The sequence below is a fragment of the Bombina bombina genome, chromosome 4, assembly GCF_027579735.1.
Source record: "Bombina bombina isolate aBomBom1 chromosome 4, aBomBom1.pri, whole genome shotgun sequence".
NCBI lineage: Eukaryota > Metazoa > Chordata > Amphibia > Anura > Bombinatoridae > Bombina > Bombina bombina.
In genome coordinates this window covers 649,628,549-649,650,153 of record NC_069502.1, presented here as the reverse complement: position 1 = coordinate 649,650,153, position 21,605 = coordinate 649,628,549, and the positions used below count along the sequence as shown (strand labels likewise).

General features: G+C 36.2%; 1 protein-coding gene across 1 annotated transcript in view; it reads right to left on the bottom strand.

Annotated features, from left to right (window-relative positions):
- Positions 1–21,605, bottom strand: part of THEMIS (thymocyte selection associated) — a 208,275-nt gene that overhangs the window by 131,998 nt on the left and 54,672 nt on the right. Inside the window, exons 2-4 of the mRNA XM_053709127.1 lie at positions 21,347–21,505; positions 6,649–7,107; positions 2,357–3,384 (exon numbers count right to left, since the gene is read on the bottom strand). Coding sequence (XP_053565102.1) covers positions 2,357–3,384; positions 6,649–7,107; positions 21,347–21,505 — 1,646 coding nt within the window. The remainder of the gene's footprint in view (positions 1–2,356; positions 3,385–6,648; positions 7,108–21,346; positions 21,506–21,605) is intronic.

Below are 21,605 nucleotides of genomic sequence, written 5' to 3'. Positions count from 1 at the left end.
TTTCAATTTCATACAAAACTGTAATGTATTTGATGCACTGTAAAATAATTAGCATAATGCTCTCCCTACATCCTAAAAATCTGGGTATTTTGTTTCTTGAATGTTCAAACGTGCATATGGTCAAATATATGTCTTAATAGCCATTAGGGGTGATTTAGCACCACAAAAAGCACCACAATCTCTTAGGGGCCGATTTATGAAAGTGCGAGCGGACATAATACGATGAAATGTATCATGTACGCCGCACATCGATAAATGCCGACAGCATACACTGTCGGCATTTATCATTGCACAAGCAGTTTTTGTGAACTGCTTGTACAATGCCACCCCCTGCAGAATCGTGGCCAATCGGCTGCTAGCAGGGGGTGTCTATCAGCCCGATCGTATAGGATTGTGCGGATTGATGTCCGTAGCCTAAGAGCAGGTGGACAAGTTATGGAGCAGCGGTCCATTCGGAGCTTGATAATTCGGCCCCTTAGACTGCACATATATTGCAATAAGTAGAGTGCTGATAGCAGGGTGAGCTATCAATATTGCAGGTCCACGCTCAGAATAGCGCACAATATGGTATTACAAGTGATTGGTAAAACAGAATTACCAGAGAATGTTAAGTGCAGCCAACATTTTTTTAGCAAGCCCTTTACTTTCAATGTAAAGCGCAGTTGCCCTTAAAATCACTCATACATACACAGACACACATATAGTATTTAGGGCTCCGTTTAACAAAGGTTGGGCAGACATGATTAGTATGTGCAATGCTGCCTCCTGCTTGCTGGCGGTCAATTGGCCGAGAGCAGGGGATGTCAGTCATCCAGATTGGATCGTGATGATTTCACTTTGCCACGTTTTAGTTGGCAGAGAAGTTAAGCAGCAGAGTTCTTGGGGCTCATAGAGTATATAACAGAAGTGAGAACACCCGTGTGCAATATCACTTAAATGTCAAATTATTCAAAATTGTATCACCTCTCAATAATTGCACAAAGTATTTCCTCTTATGACCAATCAAAACAAATTGCACCTTTAGCTTTAGTACTTTGGCTTATTGCACCGTCAGACTAGAGGGGAATCATAAACAGAGAGTTGGAGTGTGCCCCATAGAAATCTATAAGGTTAGGCTGCGCTATCTGAACTCCAGATGTTAGCGTGCCTGAGGTTTTCACTTTTTTAATTATACCATTTTGCTTTTATCTTTTTACAATGAGTGCAAGAAAAAGAACGCTATTGATTTAACTTGAGCGGTGTTAGGACAGCAGAAGAAAGAGTAAATTTTACTCCCTCTCAGCCCAACAAGTGCCTTCAAATAATGGCCTAAATTATAACTAAAGAGCTAAAATATTAGCAGTGTTAGCGCTCAACACTGCTAATATTTAAGTTCTCCATTTGTAATCTAGACCATTATTTGAAGGCACTTGTTGGGCTGAGAGGGAAAGTGAAAATGACCCCTTCTTCTGCTGTCACTACTCACCTATCTGCACCATCTCCACCAACAGCATGCCCTATTTTACTCACAGAACACACATGCCTGCATCCTCCCTGACTCTGGTCTACGTGTGTGCATGAAGCATTGAAGGGTAAGCGTTGTTTATGCCACCAGTTTCACTTGTAGAATCAGCCCTGTCACCTACCTGAAAAATGTACACAATAGTGTGCTACTCTGTTTTATCCTCAATTGCTCCTCAAAAACATTGATGTCATGCACTTGTCTCTTAGAATAACTTGATGCTAATGAAATTGAGAGGGAGCATGTTGTTTGTGGAGCGGGTATTGCGTATGATCAGAGGATAAAAAAAAAATGCAGCACTGGTGGGGCCTGTGAATAGATAGTTAATAAAGCAATAATAGCTAGGCTATTTAGGAGGTAATGCATTTATTATTGGAAAATAAAAAAATGTCACCCTTGTTATTATTAAATTTGAATGCCCATTTAAAGAGACATAAAAGAACAAAATAAAATGCTCTAATGTATTGTTACTTTCATTTAACTGTGTGTTTAATCCCAGCAAAGAGGAGAGATGTGCTCCAGAGTGGCAATGCTAGACTACTGGGAACTCACTGTACACATCTTGTGATTCAGTGATAAGATGTATATGTGTGTAGCTACCAGTCAGCTCCCAGTTGTGCATTGTTGTCTACCTAGTTATGCATTTCAACAATGTATACCAAGAGTACTAAGTACATTTTATAATAGAAATCTCTTGAAACTGCATATTCTAGCTGAAAAATTCAAGTTTAATTTTGACTTTCGTGACTTTTCATAATTTTAAATAATTTGACTACAATATCAAGGAAAATATAGTGAATATGAAAACCCACTTAAGAAACTTTAATTAGATAAAATGAAACAAATATGTTTTACCTTAGGAATTACGTTAACCTCAGGTATTTTTGTTGCAGGTTCAGCACACAGAGGTGTTTTTGGAGGCCGAGGAGGTGGATGCTGGACTTGGTTTTCATATCTTCTCAACATATAATAGTCCTCTTCATTAACTTCCTCTATATTTGTTCTGGTTGGTGATGAGAAAGTTTTCCCTTGAAAACTGCTTATTAGCTGGACAGTGAGATTTTGCCTCTGAACTGGGAGTTCCCAGACCTCTTCTGGTCTATTTAATGTACTGACAAGTAAGTATGAGTCTGTAATTTGCTCTTCTAGCTGTAAAACTGATGTAGTGGCTAAAATATCCTCTCCCACAGCAAACAAATCTCTTATAGAGACTTTTACGTTTAATGGTAATTGGAAGCTTTTGCACAACTCAGTTAAGTAGTATTTTTTCTTATCATGTACGACTTCCACAAAACCACCCTCTACATATAGTGGGAGACTAACTTCAGTAAATGGTGTCTCTGTCATTTTAATACAAATTAATGCATCTACAACAGTTTTTTTCCCTTCAAATAACATTTCTTTGGACTGGAATGTTTTTACTAGAAACTGGTCCCCAACACAGATAGAGGAAAATTCTTTATATGGTGAATGGAATGCCTTGGTGGCAACAACATGGAGGTCATCTCGCTCATTCTTTGCAATTCTCAAGTCATAAACAGTAGAGAACATCCTGGCTTTCCTCTTAAACTTTCCTTTGTAATTAGACGGAATTAGGAAATGCTTCTTTGGTGAATAACTGCTGAACTCAGAGGCTATAACTCTATCTGATTGATGTTTTTTATGAATGATTATCTTCTTCCCAGGCATTAACAAATTGGAAAAAATACATTTTGTGACTGGACTGCTTATTATTTCCACTATCATGGGAAATTCTTTGCTATTTCTTTCAAAGATCTCATGGGTAGTTACCATCTGGGAAAAATATTTCATGTCAAAACGATGGGTGATGTCTATTACGTCAATGTCCAGGTCAGATAACAGACAAATAATGTCATGTCGAACTGGAAGCAAGAAAGGAAATACATCTTTTAGAAATACATTTTTACATCATGCAACTAACAATTAATAGTATACAGTTACTCATTTTTAAAGAAAAACAATCAATGGTATTTAAAGGGATGTTGGCCTGTATTTAAAAATTAAAATACAAATACCAGATTTGTAATACATTGTTAAATAGAGGTGAATAATTTTTAAATTGTGTTTGTAAATTTTTGCCTAATTTATCATATCACACACCAATATCGGAGCCTCTGCTCCTGCACACATATGCACACTCAATCCCAGGCTGATACTTAAGGCACAGTCCCAGGCTGGAAATTGTTTAGTGTTATCAGTGCAACACCTATTGGCAAAAAGTCCATGCATCTGTTGTTTTTCCAATGCAATCACTGAAAAATAATAGGCAGAAAATAGGAAAAGTATATATGTTTGGGACCCAAATCAAATAATGCAATATTGGTTTATTATATGATATGTAATGCAACAACTATATGATACCTCTGTTGCAAATGTGTCATATGCATGTAACTTGTTATTACAGTTAAAGGGACAGTTAACACCAGAATTTTTGTTGTTTAAAAAGATAGATAATCCCTTTATTGCCCATTGCCCATTCTCCAGTTTTGCTTAACCAACACAGTTTTAATAATAAACATTTTACCTCTGTAATTACCTTGTAGCTAAGCCTCTGCAGACAGCCCCCTTATTTTAGTTCTTTTGACAGCCAATCATTGCTCACTCCTCGGTAAATTCACAAGCATGAGCTCAATGTAATCTATATGAAGCACATGAACTAACACCCTCTAATGGTGAGAAACTGTCAAAATGCATCTAGATTAGAGGCGGCCTTCAAGGTCTAAGAAATTAGCATATAAACCTCCTAGGTTTAGCTTTCAACTAAGAATACCAAGAGAACAAAGCAAAATTGATGCTAAAAGTAAATTGGAAAGTTGTTCAAAATTACATGCCCTATTTTTTTTTGGACTTGACTGTCCCTTTAAGTCTGAGTCTAACAGCGTGCAAGGTAAGACTATCGAATGTGCAGGGAGCGGCAGTGCACAAGCATTTCACTAGAATGCTGTTGGCATTTAGTGATGTCAGGCGGACATGATTCGCTACAGCGAATCATGTCACCTGGCATTTGATAAATTGACCCCTAAGTCACACTCGCACTGTTGTGTTTGTCACTAACAGTACAGACATCTTCATAACCAGGCTTTGAGGTCGATAATATAGGCAGATGCACTTTGAAAAGCACTGTTGTGACTGCGTTTGGACTTGTGCATGAAGCCATGTCCTCTGATGACTTGTCCAGTATTCCCATCATGCCAATATACAAATGTCATTCAGATGGTTAAAGGGCCATGATACCCAAATGTTGAAACACTTGAAAGTGATGCAGCATAGCTGTAAAAAGCTGACTAGAAAATATCACCTGAACATCTCTATGTAAAAAAGAAAGATATTTTACCTCTAAGTATTCAAACCCCATTGCAAAGGACTTTAAGCAGCAAATCAGTATGTCTGTCACGGGAGAGGCAAAGGAGTGAGCTTCATGCACACTCATCTAATGTCCCTATTCAGTTTAAGGAAGTTTACTATGAAATCTCATGAGAGTTGATTGAAATCTCATGAGATCCCAGTAAAAGAGTTCATGACCTCAGCACTATTGATGCTGATTGGCTGCAGTTCATTTCTTAATTATTTTTTTTTTAACTGCAGCTGGACAGCAGCTGAAGTATAACTTTTTACACAGCACTTACTCTGCTGAGCTGAGAAAATTGTGAGGTAAAATATCTTCCTTTTTTACATAGAGACGCTCAGGTGATATTTTCCTGTCAGCTTTTTACAGTTATGCTGCATCAGTTTCAAGTGATTTAGCATATGAGTATTATGTCCCTTTAAGTAGCAGTGAGGATGGATTTGGATTACAATAGGTTAAAGGGACACTAAACCCACATTTTGTTTTTTTAATGATTCAGATAGAGTATGCAATTTTAAGCAACTTTCTACTTTACTCCTATTATCAATTTTTCTTCGGTCTCTTGCTATCTATACTTAAAAAGCAGGAATTTGATGCATAGGAACCGGCCCATTTTTGGTTGAGAACCTGGGTTATGCTTGCTTATTGGTGGGTAAATCTAAGTCTCCAATAAGCAAGCGCTATCCATGGTGCTGAACCTAAAATGGGCTGGCTGCTAAGATTTACATTCTTGCTTTTAAAATAAAGATAGCAAGAGAACGCAGAAAAAATTCATAATAGGAGTCAGTTAGAAAGTTGCTTAAAATTTCATGCTCTATCTGAATCATGAAAGGAAAAATTTGGGTTCAGTGTCCCTTTAACTTTACAAATGTAAATGAACATTTCCCTTTACACAGTGAACAAAGGAATTAATTACAAAGCCCTTTACTCTAACCTTAAGAGATGTTAAACGGCCATTGCATCTTTCATTTTCTGATAACCTTCCAGTCTCTATCTTGAAAACAGGTACTTAACACATGAAAAGGCCTTTTCGGGAGCTTTACTGTTGAAAAATGCTTTGCGGCTGCAGGCTTTTAACTTATAAATCCATTTTGCATTGTGATCACCCAAGAAACTCGATGACCAATAAGGGAAGAAAGCAAAAATCTATTTTCCTAGAGTTAGAAATTTACTTTTTTTAATTAAAACAATGTTATAATTGTGCTGGTCCTAATGATATAGCTAATACAATATTGGTTTGTTATAAGTCCTTCAAAGAAAGATTATGACCACTTATAAAAACAGTTTCCTTCCCCCCCAGAGGATTGTAAAATTTCTAAATATATCTAGCAATTTGTGCAGATTCTATTTTGCTTTTCAAAAACTGTTGTGTGATCTGCATTTGATGAGTATTACTTGGGTGATTTAGTTCTTATCTGTAGTCAAAATATATGTTTGTTTTTTTTAAAAAAAAACTGGATTAGCTGACAGAGCATTTGCACAGCATTAATAAGTACAAAGTGGGTACTCATGATTATTTTGTTTTTTATCTATGTTTCTAAAAACCGTATAAGGTATATAAGCTGACACCTCTGAATTTACATACATAAAATGACCTGCATAATTAGATGCCCTGCTGAATAACATTGCTGAAGCTAGTATGCAATGTTATATGCTTATAATATTTCAAATGTTAAGACTGAACACCTTAGAAATAAATGTATGTGTTCACAGGGTTTTTATAAGAACCATTGAATCATTTCACAATTCTATGTGGGTTAATAATATAAAATGTACTTACATTGTAGCATAGCTTCTACTTCATATACTGGCTTCAAAACCATAAACCATTCCAATCCTTTAGGACATAGTTTGCTTATGTCCGAAATCTCCATAACATCTGAAAGAACTACATTCCTTTTTCGATTGCTTGGTATTTTCCAGCTTAATATTTCATTCAATGTGTACGTTTTCTCATCTTGACATTCATAAAACTTTCCTTCATAAGATAATGGTAAGTCAAATGAGTGGAGATCTCCCTTTATCAACACTTCACAGTTCACAGACATGACCTCGTTCACTTCTTTTAAGTCTCTTATCAGGATTTGCTCATCTTTGCTAACGGTGAAGTTTCCAACTTCAAGATCAATATCACTACGGAATCTTAGCAAGCCAAAGTGTGAGGGTCTAACATAAAGTTCCCTCGTGAGCTCTCCAATAGAACAATATGGTGTTTCATCAGCAATGAGCCTAAACAAACCTGGCAGGAGTAAAAATGCAAGAAAATTAGTATATAGTCAAGTCTTACCATTGTTAAATGCTGTACTAATAAATAAAGTTTTGATAATTCAAAAAGAGCCTCAGATGTGCTTATTATGTCTACCTTTAAGCGCATTAATACTCAGCAGAAATGTTCATGAACTCATGAGGCGGCATTTATTTCTAAATTTCATTGCCAGAGTTGATTTAGTGTATTTTATTCAATGTTATCTCCTTCTGCTGTGTTTGTTATACAAATGCGTACAGAGTTGTTTTGCACAATATTGTATTAGGAGATATGGGATAAAGAAGAACTTATATAATGAGATACTGTTTTGTACCTTTGAGTCTACTATAAGTAAAGAAAAGTCCATATGATCATTCATTCTGCTAGAAACTTCTCTTTTGTTTTTTTTTTTCTTTGGCTAACACTTTGCATTTTTGTGAATATACCCATTCTGATATTCTTCTCTGTTCATTATGTTTTCTTGATGTCTAAGGTGATTCGTTCTTGCAAACTATCAATAAATGTGTGTTTACAGTAAACATCAGACACAATATATTAAAGGGGCAGTAAAGTCAATATTAAAGTTATATCATTCAGATAGAGCATGACATTGTAAACAACTTTACAATTTTCTTCAATGATCAAATTTGCTTTGTTCTCTTGGCATCCTTTGTAGACTCAGCAGCAGGAATGCACCAATGGGAGCTAGCTGAACCCATATAGTAAGCCAATGACAAGAGGAATATATGTGCAGCTGATATTTTACTTTACTGTCCCTTTAATATCTGAGAATGGGGGTTGTATAGAGAGCTATTTTCTAATACTTATGTTAGATTATGGGAAGTGGTTCCTCCACTGGCTGCAATAGGGATTTTAAAGGGATATGAAACCCAAAAAAGTTTATTTTGTGATTCAGACTTACTATATAGTTTTTAACAAGTTTCCAATTTACTTCTATTATAAGTTTGTTTTGTTCCCATTGTATTCTTTGTTGAGGATATACCTAGTTAGGTGTCTGGAGCACTACATGAAAGAAAATAGTGCTGCCATTTAGTGCTCTTGCTAATGTAACATTCTTGTAAATCTGCTGCCATATAGTGCTCTTGCTAATGTAACATTCTTGTAAATCTGCTGCCATATAGTGCTCTTGCTAATGTAACATTCTTGTAAATCTGCTGCCATATAGTGCTCTTGCTAATGTAACATTCTTGTAAATCTGCTGCCATATAGTGCTCTTGCTAATGTAACATTCTTGTAAATCTGCTGCCATATAGTTCTCTTGCTAATGTAACATTCTTGTAAATCTGCATGTTCCTGCGTTCACATCCCTGCTTTTCAAAAAAGATACCAAAAGAACAAAGAAAATGTCATAATAGAAGTAAATTACAAAGTTGTTTCAAATTGCATGCTCTGTCAGAATCATGCCATTTTGGGTTTTATGTCCATTTAAGTTAAAAGGTTAAAGGGATAGGAAAGTCAAAATTAAACTTGCATGATTCAGACAGAGCATGTTTTTAAGACACTTTTAAACTCACTTTTATTTTCAAATGTGCTTTGTTCTCTTACGGCTAGATTTGGAGTTTTGTCGGTAACGACCCGAAAAACTAACGCCGGCTTTTTTCTGGCCGCACCATAAAAATAACTCTGGTATTGAGAGTCCACATAAAGGCTGCGTTAGGCTCCAAAAAAGGAGCGTAGAGCATTTTTAACGCAGCTTCAACTCTCGATACCAGAGTTGCTTACGGACGCGGCCAGCCTCAAAAACGTGCTCATGCACGATTCCCCCATAGGAAACAATGGGGCTGTTTGAGCTGAAAAAAAAACCTAACACCTGCAAAAAAGCCGCGTTCAGCTCCTAACGCAGCCCCATTGTTTGCTATGCGGTAACCCTTCCTACGTCTGCACTTAACACTCTAACATGTACCCCGAGTCTAAACACCCCTAACCTTACACTTATTAACCCCTAATCTGCCGCCCCCGCTATCGCTGACCCCTGCATATTATTATTAACCCCTAATCTGCCGCTCCGTAAACCGCCGCTACTTACATTATCCCTATGTACCCCTAATCTGGTTCCCTAAAATCGCCGACCCCTATATTATATTTATTAACCCCTAATCTGCCCCCCTCAACGTCGCCTCCACCTGCCTACACTTATTAACCCCTAATCTGCCGAGCGGACCTGAGCGCTACTATAATAAAGTTATTAACCCCTAATCCGCCTCACTAACCCTATAATATATAGTATTAACCCCTAATCTGCCCTCCCTAACATCGCCGACACCTAACTTCAATTATTAACCCCTAATCTGCCGACCGGAGCTCACCGCTATTCTAATAAATTGATTAACCCCTAAAGCTAAGTCTAACCCTAACACTAACACCCCCCTAAGTTAAATATAATTTAAATCTAACGAAATAAATTAACTCTTATTAAATAAATTATTCCTATTTAAAGCTAAATACTTACCTGTAAAATAAATCCTAATATAGCTACAATATAAATTATATTTATATTATAGCTATTTTAGGATTTATATTTATTTTACAGGTAACTTTGTATTTATTTTAACCAGGTACAATAGTTATTAAATAGCTAAAATAGTTAAAATAATTACAAATTTACCTGTAAAAGAAATCCTAACCTAAGTTACAATTAAAACTAACACTATACTATCAATAAATTAATTAAATAAACTACCTACAATTACCTACAATTAACCTAACACTACACTATCAATAAATTAATTAAATAAACTACCTACAATTACCTACAATTAACCTAACACTACACTATCAATAAATTAATTAAATAAACTACCTACAATTAACCTAACACTACACTATCAATAAATTAATTAAATACAATTCCTACAAATAAATACAATTAAATAAACTTGCTAAAGTACAAAAAATAAAAAATAAAAAAGAACTAAGTTACAAAAAATAAAAAAATATCTACAAACATAAGAAAAATATTACAACAATTTTAAACTAATTACACCTACTCTAAGCCCCCTAATAAAACAACAAAGCCCCCCAAAATAAAAAAATGCCCTACCCTATTCTAAATTGCTAAAGTTAAAAGCTCTTTTACCTTACCAGCCCTGAACAGGGCCCTTTGCGGGGCATGCCCCAAGAAGTTCAGCTCTTTTGCCTGTAAAAAAAAAAACATACAATACCCCCCCCTCAACATTACAACCCACCACCCACATACCCCTAATCTAACCCAAACCCCCCTTAAATAAACCTAACACTAAGCCCCTGAAGATCATCCTACCTTGTCTTCACCTCACCAGGTATCACCGATCCGTCCTGGCTCCAAAATCTTCATCCAACCCAAGCGAGGGGTTGGCGATACATCATCCGGTGCCTGAAGAGGTCCAGAAGAGGCTCCAAAGTCTTCATCCTATCCGGGACGACCGGCTCCATCCTGAAGACCTCCACCGCGGACCCATCTTCTTCCGGCGATGTCCAACTGCAGAATGACGGTTCCTTTAAGGGACGTCATCCAAGATGGCGTCCCTCGAATTCCGATTGGCTGATAGGATTCCATCAGCCAATCGGAATTAAGGTAGGAATATTCTGATTGGCTGATGGAATCAGCCAATCAGAATCAAGTTCAATCCGATTGGCTGATCCAATCAGCCAATCAGATTGAGCTCACATTCTATTGGCTGATCGGAACAGCCAATAGAATGTGAGCTCAATCCAATCGGATTGAACTTGATTCTGATTGGCTGATTCCATCAGCCAATCAGAATATTCCTACCTTAATTCCGATTGGCTGATAGAATCCTATCAGCCAATTGGAATTCGAGGGACGCCATCTTGGATGACGTCCCTTAAAGGAACCGTCATTCTGCAGTTGGACGTCGCCGGAAGAAGATGGGTCCGCGGTGGAGGTCTTCAGGATGGAGCCGGTCGTCATCGAATGAAGATAGAAGATGCCGCTTGGATCAAGATGGTTGCCCGTCCGGATCGCCTCTTCTTCCCAGATAGGATGAAGACTTTGGAGCCTCTTCTGGACCTCTTCAGGCACCGGATGATGGATCGCCAACCCCCGCTTGGGTTGGATGAAGATTTTGGAGCCAGGACGGATCGATGATACCTGGTGAGGTGAAGACAAGGTAGGATGATCTTCAGGGGCTTTGTGTTAGGTTTATTTAAGGGGGGTTTGGGTTAGATTAGGGGTATGTGGGTGGTGGGTTGTAATGTTGGGGGGGGTATTGTATGTTTTTTTTTTACAGGCAAAAGAGCTGAACTTCTTGGGGCATGCCCCGCAAAGGGCCCTGTTCAGGGCTGGTAAGGTAAAAGAGCTTTTAACTTTAGTAATTTAGAATAGGGTAGGGCATTTTTTATTTTGGGGGGCTTTGTTGTTTTATTAGGGGGCTTAGAGTAGGTGTAATTAGTTTAAAATTGTTGTAATATTTTTCTTATGTTTGTAGATATTTTTTTATTTTTTGTAACTTAGTTCTTTTTTATTTTTTGCACTTTTGCAAGTTTATTTAATTGTATTTATTTGTAGGAATTGTATTTAATTAATTTATTGATAGTGTAGTGTTAGGTTAATTGTAGGTAGTTTATTTAATTAATTTATTGATAGTATAGTGTTAGTTTTAATTGTAACTTAGGTTAGGATTTCTTTTACAGGTAAATTTGTAATTATTTTAACTATTTTAGCTATTAAATAGTTCTTAACTATTTAATAGCTATTGTACCTGGTTAAAATAAATACAAAGTTACCTGTAAAATAAATATAAATCCTAAAATAGCTATAATATAAATATAATTTATATTGTAGCTATATTAGGATTTATTTTACAGGTAAGTATTTAGCTTTAAATAGGAATAATTTATTTAATAAGAGTTAATTTATTTCGTTAGATTTAAATTATATTTAACTTAGGGGGGTGTTAGTGTTAGGGTTAGACTTAGCTTTAGGGGTTAATCCATTTATTAGAATAGCGGTGAGCTCCGGTCGGCAGATTAGGGGTTAATAAGTGTAGGCAGGTGGAGGCGACATTGTGGGGGGCAGATTAGGGGTTAATAAATATAATATAGGGGTCGGCGGTGTTAGGGGCAGCAGATTAGGGGTACATAAGGATAACGTAGGTGGCTGTCGGCAGATTAGGGGTTAAAAAATTTATTCAAGTGTTGGCGATGTGGGGGGATCTCGGTTTAGGGGTACATAGGTAGTTTATGGGTGTTAGTGTACTTTAGAGTACAGTAGTTAAGAGCTTTATAAACCGGCGTTAGCCCAGAAAGCTCTTAACTACTGACTTTTTTCCTGCGGCTGGAGTTTTGTCGTTAGATGTCTAACGCTCACTTCAGAAACGACTCTAAATACCGGAGTTAGAAAGATCCCATTGAAAAGATAGGATACACAATTGACGTAAAGGGATCTGCGGTATGGAAAAGTCACGGCTGAAAAGTGAGCGTTAGACCCTATTTTGAGTGACTCCAAATACCGGCGGTAGCCTAAAACCAGCGTTAGGAGCCTCTAACGCTGGTTTTCACGGCTACCGCCAAACTCTAAATCTAGGCCTAAGTATCCATTGTTAAAAAATGAATACACACATATCATACAGTAGTGGGAGCTGCTGCTGATTGGTGCCTGCACACATTTGTCTCTTGTGATTGGATAAATAGATATTTTCAGCTTCCTGTCAGTAGTACAATGCTGTTCCTTCTGCAATGGATAACAAGAGAATGAAGACAATTTGATCATAGAATTAAATTGGAAAGTTGCTTAAAATTGTATGTTCTATCTGAATCATAAAAAAGAAAATTTTGGGGTTGACTATCCCTTTAAGAAGCATGATTAAGGGACTGGCTTCCCAAACGTTGCTTTCTACTTGTACCTAATGTGTGAATAAACATCCCCTGAAATCTATGGTGCTGTGGATCTGCATATTTTTAAGTTAACATGTTGAGAAATAATTCTTGATCTTGATAGGTTGCATATAAGGAGAAGTTATTGGTTTAAATTTCATATAGCCTCTTAAACGGACATTAAACTCAAAATATAAATCCCTATAAAAATGACTGATAATGCATAGTAAAAAAAAAATGTCTTTCATGTAATTGGCAAGAGTCCATGACCTAGTGACGTATGGGATATACAATCCTACCAGGAGGGGCAAAGTTTCCCAAACCTCAAAATGCCCATAAATACACCCCTCACCACACCCACAATTCAGTTTTACAAACTTTGCCTCCTATGGAGGTGGTGAAGTAAGTTTGTGCTTGATTTCTATGTTTTCTTCTATGATAAGCGCTTCTAAGCAATTCCTCTTAGAGTACAGTGTTTGTCAGAGGGATGTGAAGGGAGTATAGCCTATTGATTTTATGGTTTTCCTCACTGTAAATCTTCTCAAAGGTTCTCTGTTATTGGTCGTAGAGATTCATCTCCTACCTCCCTTTTCAGACCGCCGATATACTCTTATATACCATTACCTCTGCTGATACTTTTTCTGTACTGGTTTGGCTATCTGCTATATGTGGATGGGTGTCTTTCGATAAGTATGTATCATTATTTAAGACACTCTCAGCTATGGTTTGGCGCTTTATGTATTAATATAAAGTTTTAAATATATGTATTCTACTTATATTTGCCATGAGTCAGGTCTATGTGTATTTCCCTTTTGCAGTCTAAACAGTTTCAGTATAGGAATCATGTTTGGGAAGTTTATTTAAACTTTTTTTCTTACCTGGGGCTCTTTTTCTAATTTGACTTTCTTTTTTCGCGGCAAATATAAGCTCGGGAGGGCGCAAAATGCTCTTTTTTATTGCGTCATTTTTGGCGCAAATTTTTTTGGCGCCAAGTTGCGCCCTTGATGGCGCAAATTTCATCATTTCGTTTTTCATTTTCGTTATTTTATCTTGTTTTTGCGTAATGCGTCATACTTGGCGCCAAATTTAGTTATTTTACCCCTCTCCCTCTATTGCTCGCTGTTTTCATGAACTTTGAAAGCTATTGTTTTTCTCTACTGAAACTGTTACATTGTGGAAATTAACTGTTTTGCCTAATGTTATTTTTATTTTTCTATTACATTTTGCTAGATGTCTCATTCTGATCCTGACACTGATGTTACTGTAGAAACTATGATGCCCTGGAAAACAATTCTACAAAGCTAAGTGTGTTCTTTTCATTTTTTTAGCTGTTGTTATTTCTTCAGCTCAATTATGTGGCATTTATTTATAATGTTTTATGCTAGCAATGTTTCTACATGTACGTTAACATTTACTGTTTTTTACATATTCAGTTCATGTACTTGATTTCATCTGCAAACATCACATGTTGTTGTTATATCATAAAAGGTTATGACTGCTATTATGCCTTTAAGTAAACTTACGAGGTCTTTTCAAAATTGTTTTAATTAATTTTGTTCTGCCCAACAGCATACTTAAGTTTTTTCTACTGATGAAGGTTTCTTTGGTTTAAAGTCTCCTGTATCAGACAGTTTGTTGAAAATTATTTTTCATTTGAACATTTTTTGTACTTTGTATAGGAAATTTTTCAATTTATAGCTTTTAGGAGTCTAATCCTCCTATTAACAAACGGCTAGATTACGAGTTTTGCGTTATGAGTATAACGCTGCTTTTTCACTACCACTGCTATTACGAGTCTTGTCAGAATAACTGTACCACAACTTTTTTGGCCGTCACGCAACGTAACTACCGCACCTTTCAATTTGTCCTTTTTCAATGGGACTTCCATAGCGCCGGTATTGCGAGTTTGCCTGTCCGGCCAAAAAGTGAGCGGTACAGCCTATAACTACAAGATATGTACTGCCACCTGAAAATCAGTAGTTATGGGTTTTACGTTACAAAGCTGTAACATAAAACTCATAACTAAAGTGTTACAAAGTACACTAACACCCATAAACTACCTATTAACCCCTAAACCGAGGCCCTTCCGCATCGCAAACACTAAAATAAAATTATTAACCCCTAACCTGCAGCTCCGGACATTGCTGCCACTATAATAAACATATTAACCCCTAAACCACCTAAACCACCACACTCCTGCATCGTAAACACTAGTTAAATATTATTAACCCCTAATCTGCTGCCCCCAATGTCGTCGCCACCTACATACACTTATTAACCCCTAATCTACTGTCCCTAACATCGCTGCAACCTACATTACTGTTATTAACCCCTAATCTGCTGCCCCAAATCACTGCCAGCTAACTACAATTATTAACCCCTAATCTGCTGCCCCCAATGTTGCCACCACTATACTAAAGTTATTAACCCCTAAACATAAGTGTAACCCTAACCCTAACGTAACCCTAACCCTACTAACTTTAACCTAATTAAAATAATTCCAAATAAAAATTACAATTAATACCTAAATTATTCCTATTTAAAAATAAATAAATACTTACCTGTAAAATAAACCCTATGCTAGCTACAATATAACTAATAGTTATATTGTATCTAGCTTATGCTTTATTTTTATTTCACAGGTAAGTTTGTATTTTTTTAACTAGGTAGACTAGTTAGTACATAGTTATTAACTATTTACTAACTACCTAGTAAAAATAAATACAAATTTACCTGCAAAATAAAACCTAACCTGTCTTACAGTTAAACCTAACATTACACTAAAATTAAATAAATTAAATTTAAAAAATACATTTATCTAAATTACAAAAAATAATAAACACTAAATTACACAAAATAAAAAAGAAATTATCAAATATGTAAACTAATTACACCTAATCTAATAGCCCTATCAAAATAAAAAGCCCCCCCAAAATAAAAAAAACCCTAGCCTACACTAAACTGCCAATGGCCCTTAAAAGGGCCTTTTGCGGGGCATTGCCCCAAAGAATTCGGCTCTTTTACCTGTAAAAAAAATAATGCAAACAACCCCCCAATAGAAAAACCCACCACCCACACAACCAACCCCCCAAATAAAAACCCTATCTAAAAAACCTAAGCTCCCCATTGCCCTGAAAAGGGCATTTAGATGGGCAATGCCCATAAAAGGGCATTTAGCTCTTTTATGGTGCCCAAAGTCCCTAATCTAAAAATAAAACCCACACAATAAACCCTTAAAAAAACCTAACACTAACCCCGGAAGATCCACTTACAGTTTTTGAAGACCGGACATTCATCCTCATCCAGCCAGGAGAAGTCTTCATCCAAGCGGCAAGATGTCCTCAACAAAGCCAGGAGAAGTCTTCATTCAAGCGGCAAGAAGTCTTCATCCAGGCGGGCAGAAGTCTTTCTCCAGATGGCATTTTCTATCTTCATCCTTCCGACGCGGAGCGACTCCATCTTCAAGACATCCGGCACGGAGCATCCTCTTCATACGGTCCCAGCCGTACACTGAAGGTTCCCTTTAAGGGACGTCATCCAAGATGGCGTCCTTTGAATATCGATTGGCTGATAGAAATCTATCAGCCAATTGGAATTAAAGGGAAACAATCCTGTTGGCTGATTCAATCAGCCAATAGGATTGAGCTCTCATTCTATTGGCCGATTGGAACAGCCAATAGAATGAAGCTCAATCCTATTGACTGATTGACTGATTGCACTCCTGTAATAGCAGCGCTAATAAAGTTGAGCGGTGGAAATAACTTGCAAGTTAGTAGCGAGCCAGCCATAACGCAAAACTCGTAATCTCGTAATCTAACCGTATGTTAATAATCCTTTTCAAATCTGGATTTTAACATTTTTGCTTTTGAGTTTTTTTCCTATTAAATATACTATCTGTATTATATTCTAGAGTATGGTTATTCTGATTCCCTCTTGGGTGTACTACTATTTCTATGGAAATTGGTACTTGTTTTCAGGATTCTTTAAATTTTGAATATAACCTTAATAGGGCATATTCACGTACTGTTTATATTTTTAGCTTAGCTTTATCTGTGGCTGACATTACTGTTCTCCCATCCTTTGTTGAACAAATAATGAGAGAACTCTGTTTATTTACAGTAAATGTATTCATTTAATTATGTTTACTATATCTATTATTATGATTTCAAATATATTTTATTATCTCTTTCTTGTTAGGATAATAATTTATTTGATTTCTATTATCTCCATTATTTCTGGAGGTTTAGAGCTTTTTCTGCCCTACTTTTAGTCCAGTGATGTAGATCAGTTGGTGAATGTCCTGACTACAAACGCTTGTTCTAGACCCAAGGTTCATAGATTCATTCCCCGGCAGGGTAATACAGTCCTTTGGCCTTTGAGGTCAATTTATTGTATTTGGGTAATAATAACTACTGGTTTTATCAGCTGCTAATTTGGTTAACTCCGAGTGTAAGCACTGAAGAAGCATTTTTTTGTATCCTTCTGGGGGTAAAACGCTATAAAATTACTAGTTATTAGTCTGCAAAAAGGTGCGGTTTTCAAATCAGTCCTTCTGGTGGGGGGAAGATTAAATTTTTTTGGATGAACTCAGTCCAAATTCTGTATTATTCTGAGAGTTTGAATAGATTTCTAGAATGATACCTTCTATGGAAAGAATCTTTCTTTCTCAGTACACTCTGAATTTTTTTCAGGTGTGATTAGGCCAGTTCTTTTTGCAGGAACAGGATTTGGGTTTCTATTTTAATTCTATTCTTTGTCTCTAAGAATGAAAGTTTATTCAGTCCATTCTTGGATCTGAAGACATTTTTGTTTTGTTAGAGTCTCCACTTTTAAGATGGCGATTATAAGGACTATTATGCCTTTTTGTTAAGGCCATTTTATGTCCACTTCATTTTTTAGGATGTTTATCCTCAAATTTTATTACATTCAGACCACTTGTGGTTTCTGAGATTTTCTTTTAAGCTTTAACAATTTGTTGTTTTTCCTTTTGGTTTAGTCACAGCTTTATGAATCTTTTCAAAGGTTCTTGGTGTACTTCTTTCTGTCTTCAGACAGTAGAGTACTGTGGTGCTTCCTTATTTGGATGGTATATTGGTATTAGCTTAAACTTTTCTTTAATTAAATTAAATTAAAGTCAGACAGATAGCTCAGCATGCTAATGCACTGTGACTGAGCTCTGTAGCAACTTGAGGGTTGCAGGTTCAATTCCTGGCGAGGTCCATTCAGCCTTTCATCCTTCCGAGGTCGATTAATTGGGCAGCATCTTGAGTCCCTTACGGGTGATTAGATGTGCTTTATGAGTACCCAATACATACATATGAAAGAGCAGTTTTCAAATATATGGACTTTTCTTTTTGTGGAATCCCTCATGAATCAACTAAGTTTTGTTTCTTCAAGACATTAGAGGATTTCATTTACCTAAGAGTTTTATTTTTCCTCAGACAAGGATCACTTCTTTTTGGGTTTCTAGATAGATTCTGTGTTCATGTCTTTATCTTTATCGGACAAAAGTCAATTGTAAGTGGCATTAGCCTATCTAACTTACAGTCTAGAACATTTCTTTCAGTGGCTATGTGCATGGAAGTTGTTAGGTCTTATAACTGCAGCATCGGGCGTGGTTCCCTTTGCTTGTTTTTCATCTGAGATCTCTTTTTGATTTGCATACTGAATCAATGATACAGGGTTTTTTTTTAAATATCACAGTTGATATTTTTAAATTCTAACACTCTGCTCTCTCTTTTTTGGTGATTAATCTATCATCATTTTATTCAGGGGGCCTCCTTTTGTTCATCCGTCCTGAACTGTATTCTTAATGGATACAAGTCTTACAGGTTGGGGAGCTGTCTGAGGGTCTTTCGACAGCACAAGGGTTTGGAAACTTCAGGAAGCGAGGTTTCCAATCGATATTTTGGAACTCCGTGCTATTTTTCAGAGCTCTTTCAGGCTTGGCCTCTTTTATGAGAGAACTTTTTCATTTTTTTCTTTGAGACATTTAATATCACAACTGTGGTATATGTCAATCAACAATAGGGACTCACAGTTCCTTAGCAATTAAGAGGTATCTTGAATACGTTCTTAGATGGAATTCATCTCTTGTCTATTTTCTACGATTTTAGACATTTGAGAGGTGGATTATCTCAGTCGTCAGTCTTTACATCTGGGAGAGTGGTGTCTCTAAGGTGGAGATGGTGGATGCATTAGCAGTGTCTTGGTATTTCAACCTGACTACATCTTTCCGCCTTTATTTTTTTCTTCCAAAGGTTATTTTCAAGATCATATTGGAACAGTGTCATGTGTTTCTGATAGCTTCAGCATGGCCTCACAGGTCTGGTATGTGGATCCTGTTCGGATGTCCAGTTGCCATCATTGGCCACTTCTCTTTGGCCAGCCCTCTTGTTTTAGGGGCTATTTTTTCCATCAGGATCTCAAATTACTAATTTGGGGGTATGGAAATTAATTAGTGTTGAGTCATAGAGGTTTCTCTGACTCAGTTTTTATCACTATGGTGCAGGCTTATAAGTCTGTGTCAAGGAACATGTATTATCAGGTTTGAAAAAAACCTATATTTTATAGTGTTCTTCTCATAAATTCTCTTAGTGTTCCTTTAGAATAACTAGGATTTTACAGTTTTTCAGGATGGTTTGGATAAGTTTGTCTGCAAATTTTAACTTCCTGATATTTGCTGTTTTGTTCAGGCTTTGGTTGGTATCAAGCCTGTTCATTTATTAAGTTCTCCTTTTGGAGTCTTATTTGGTTTGAAGATTATCTACTTTCTTGGAAAGTTTTGTTTATTTTGACTATATCTCTGCTACAAGAGTTTCTGATTTATCAGCTCTCTCTTGTGTGTCTCCTTATCTGATTTTGTCATCTAGATAAGTTGTTTTGTGGACTTCTTTTTTTTCCCCCTAAGGTTGTGAATTTGAACAACATTAGTAGAGAATATGCTATCCCTTGTTTGTGTCCTAATCCTAAATAATTCTTTGAGAGTTCTTTACATTCTATGGATGTGGTAAGATCTTTATAATTCTATATCGAGTTTACTAGGATTTCAGAAGACTTCTAGTCAATTTGCTGTTTTTCTGGTTACAGAAAAGGTTAGAAAGCCTCTGCAATTTCATTGACATCCTGATTAAAGCTTTTGTTTTTCAAGGCTTATTTGGAGGCAGGGCAGGCTCCGCCTCAGAGTTTTACAGCTCCTTCTACTAAGTTCTGTCGCCATTTTTTGGGCTTTTTCAGAATGAGGTTTAGGTTGATTATATTTGCAAATCAGTAATTTGGTCTTCTTTGCATACTTTTATTGTTTTTACTATTTTTATGTATTTGCTTCTTCTGAAGCAGTCTTTGGTAGTAAAAGTTCTTCAGGCAGATGTCTCAGTTTGATTCTACTGCTTTTGATTTAAGTTTTTTTGAGAAAAACTTAATTATTGTGTGGATTTAATTTCTCAGTGGAAATGGCTGTTGTTATTTTATCCCTCCCTCTCTAGTGACTCTTCTGTGGACTTCCACATCTTGGGTATTTCTATCCCATACATCGCTAGCTCATGGACTTTTGCCAATTACATGAAAGAAAACATAATTTACATAAGAACTTATCTGATAAATTAATTTCTTTCATATTGGCAAGAGTCCATGAGGCCCACTATTTTTATGGTGGTTATGATTTTTGTATAAAAGCACAACTATATTTCCAGTTCCTCTTTTGTATGCTTTTTTACTCCTTATTTTATCACCCCACTACTTGGCTATTCACTAAACTAAATTGTGGGTGTGGTTAGGGGTATATTTATATAGCCATTTTGAGCTTTGGGAAACTTTGCCCCTCCTGGTAGGATTGCATATCCCATACATCACTAGCTCATGAACTCTTGCCAATATGAAAGAAATGATTTATCAGGTAAGTTCTTACATAAATTATGTTTATCAGTTTAGTTTCATTATTTAATTTGCCATTTTACTGTAAACTAGTAGTTTTACTTCCTGGAGTGCTTTCTTTAGAATTCAGAACCATAACCTTGCAACATGCTACACAGTCTGTGCTTTTTCAGTGGATTAATTTTTGTATATGTGTCCCTTAATGACTATATCATTGGAGACAATATAAACATTAAAGTGTTTTCCAAGAGATATGTCCCAAAAATGAAAAGAAAATGTAAATTTGTTTTAAAATATTGTTTTGTAAAGCATGTATTTTGTTTACACATGTTTTGCGGTAGGATGCATAAGTAAAAATGACTGTTATGCCCCTTTAACGTTACACACACAAGCTAGTCATTTCAGGAAGTACATAACAGAGTTAGAATATAGTGCTTTGGGATTTTTATCTGCAGGTTTGGCATTTTTAGCAATGATAAGACTCAAGGACAAATTAAAAGACTGTCACAAATGAGTTAAGCTGTACCAGAAAAATCAGGAGGCAAATCCATTGTATCCAGCATATCCTTATCTTCATTTCTGCTATAAATGTGTGCTGTAACCTTCTTGACTTTGAATCCTATGATTTGCATAACTTCTTCTGTTGAAAGAGTACGTTCATTTCCAAATTGTTCACACGGTGAGTCTAAATCATTTTGGATAAAAGGATAAAGTGTAAAGGTGTATATCAATAATATTAATAGTTCAATTAATTAAATAAAATTAACTGTAATCTAAACACCATA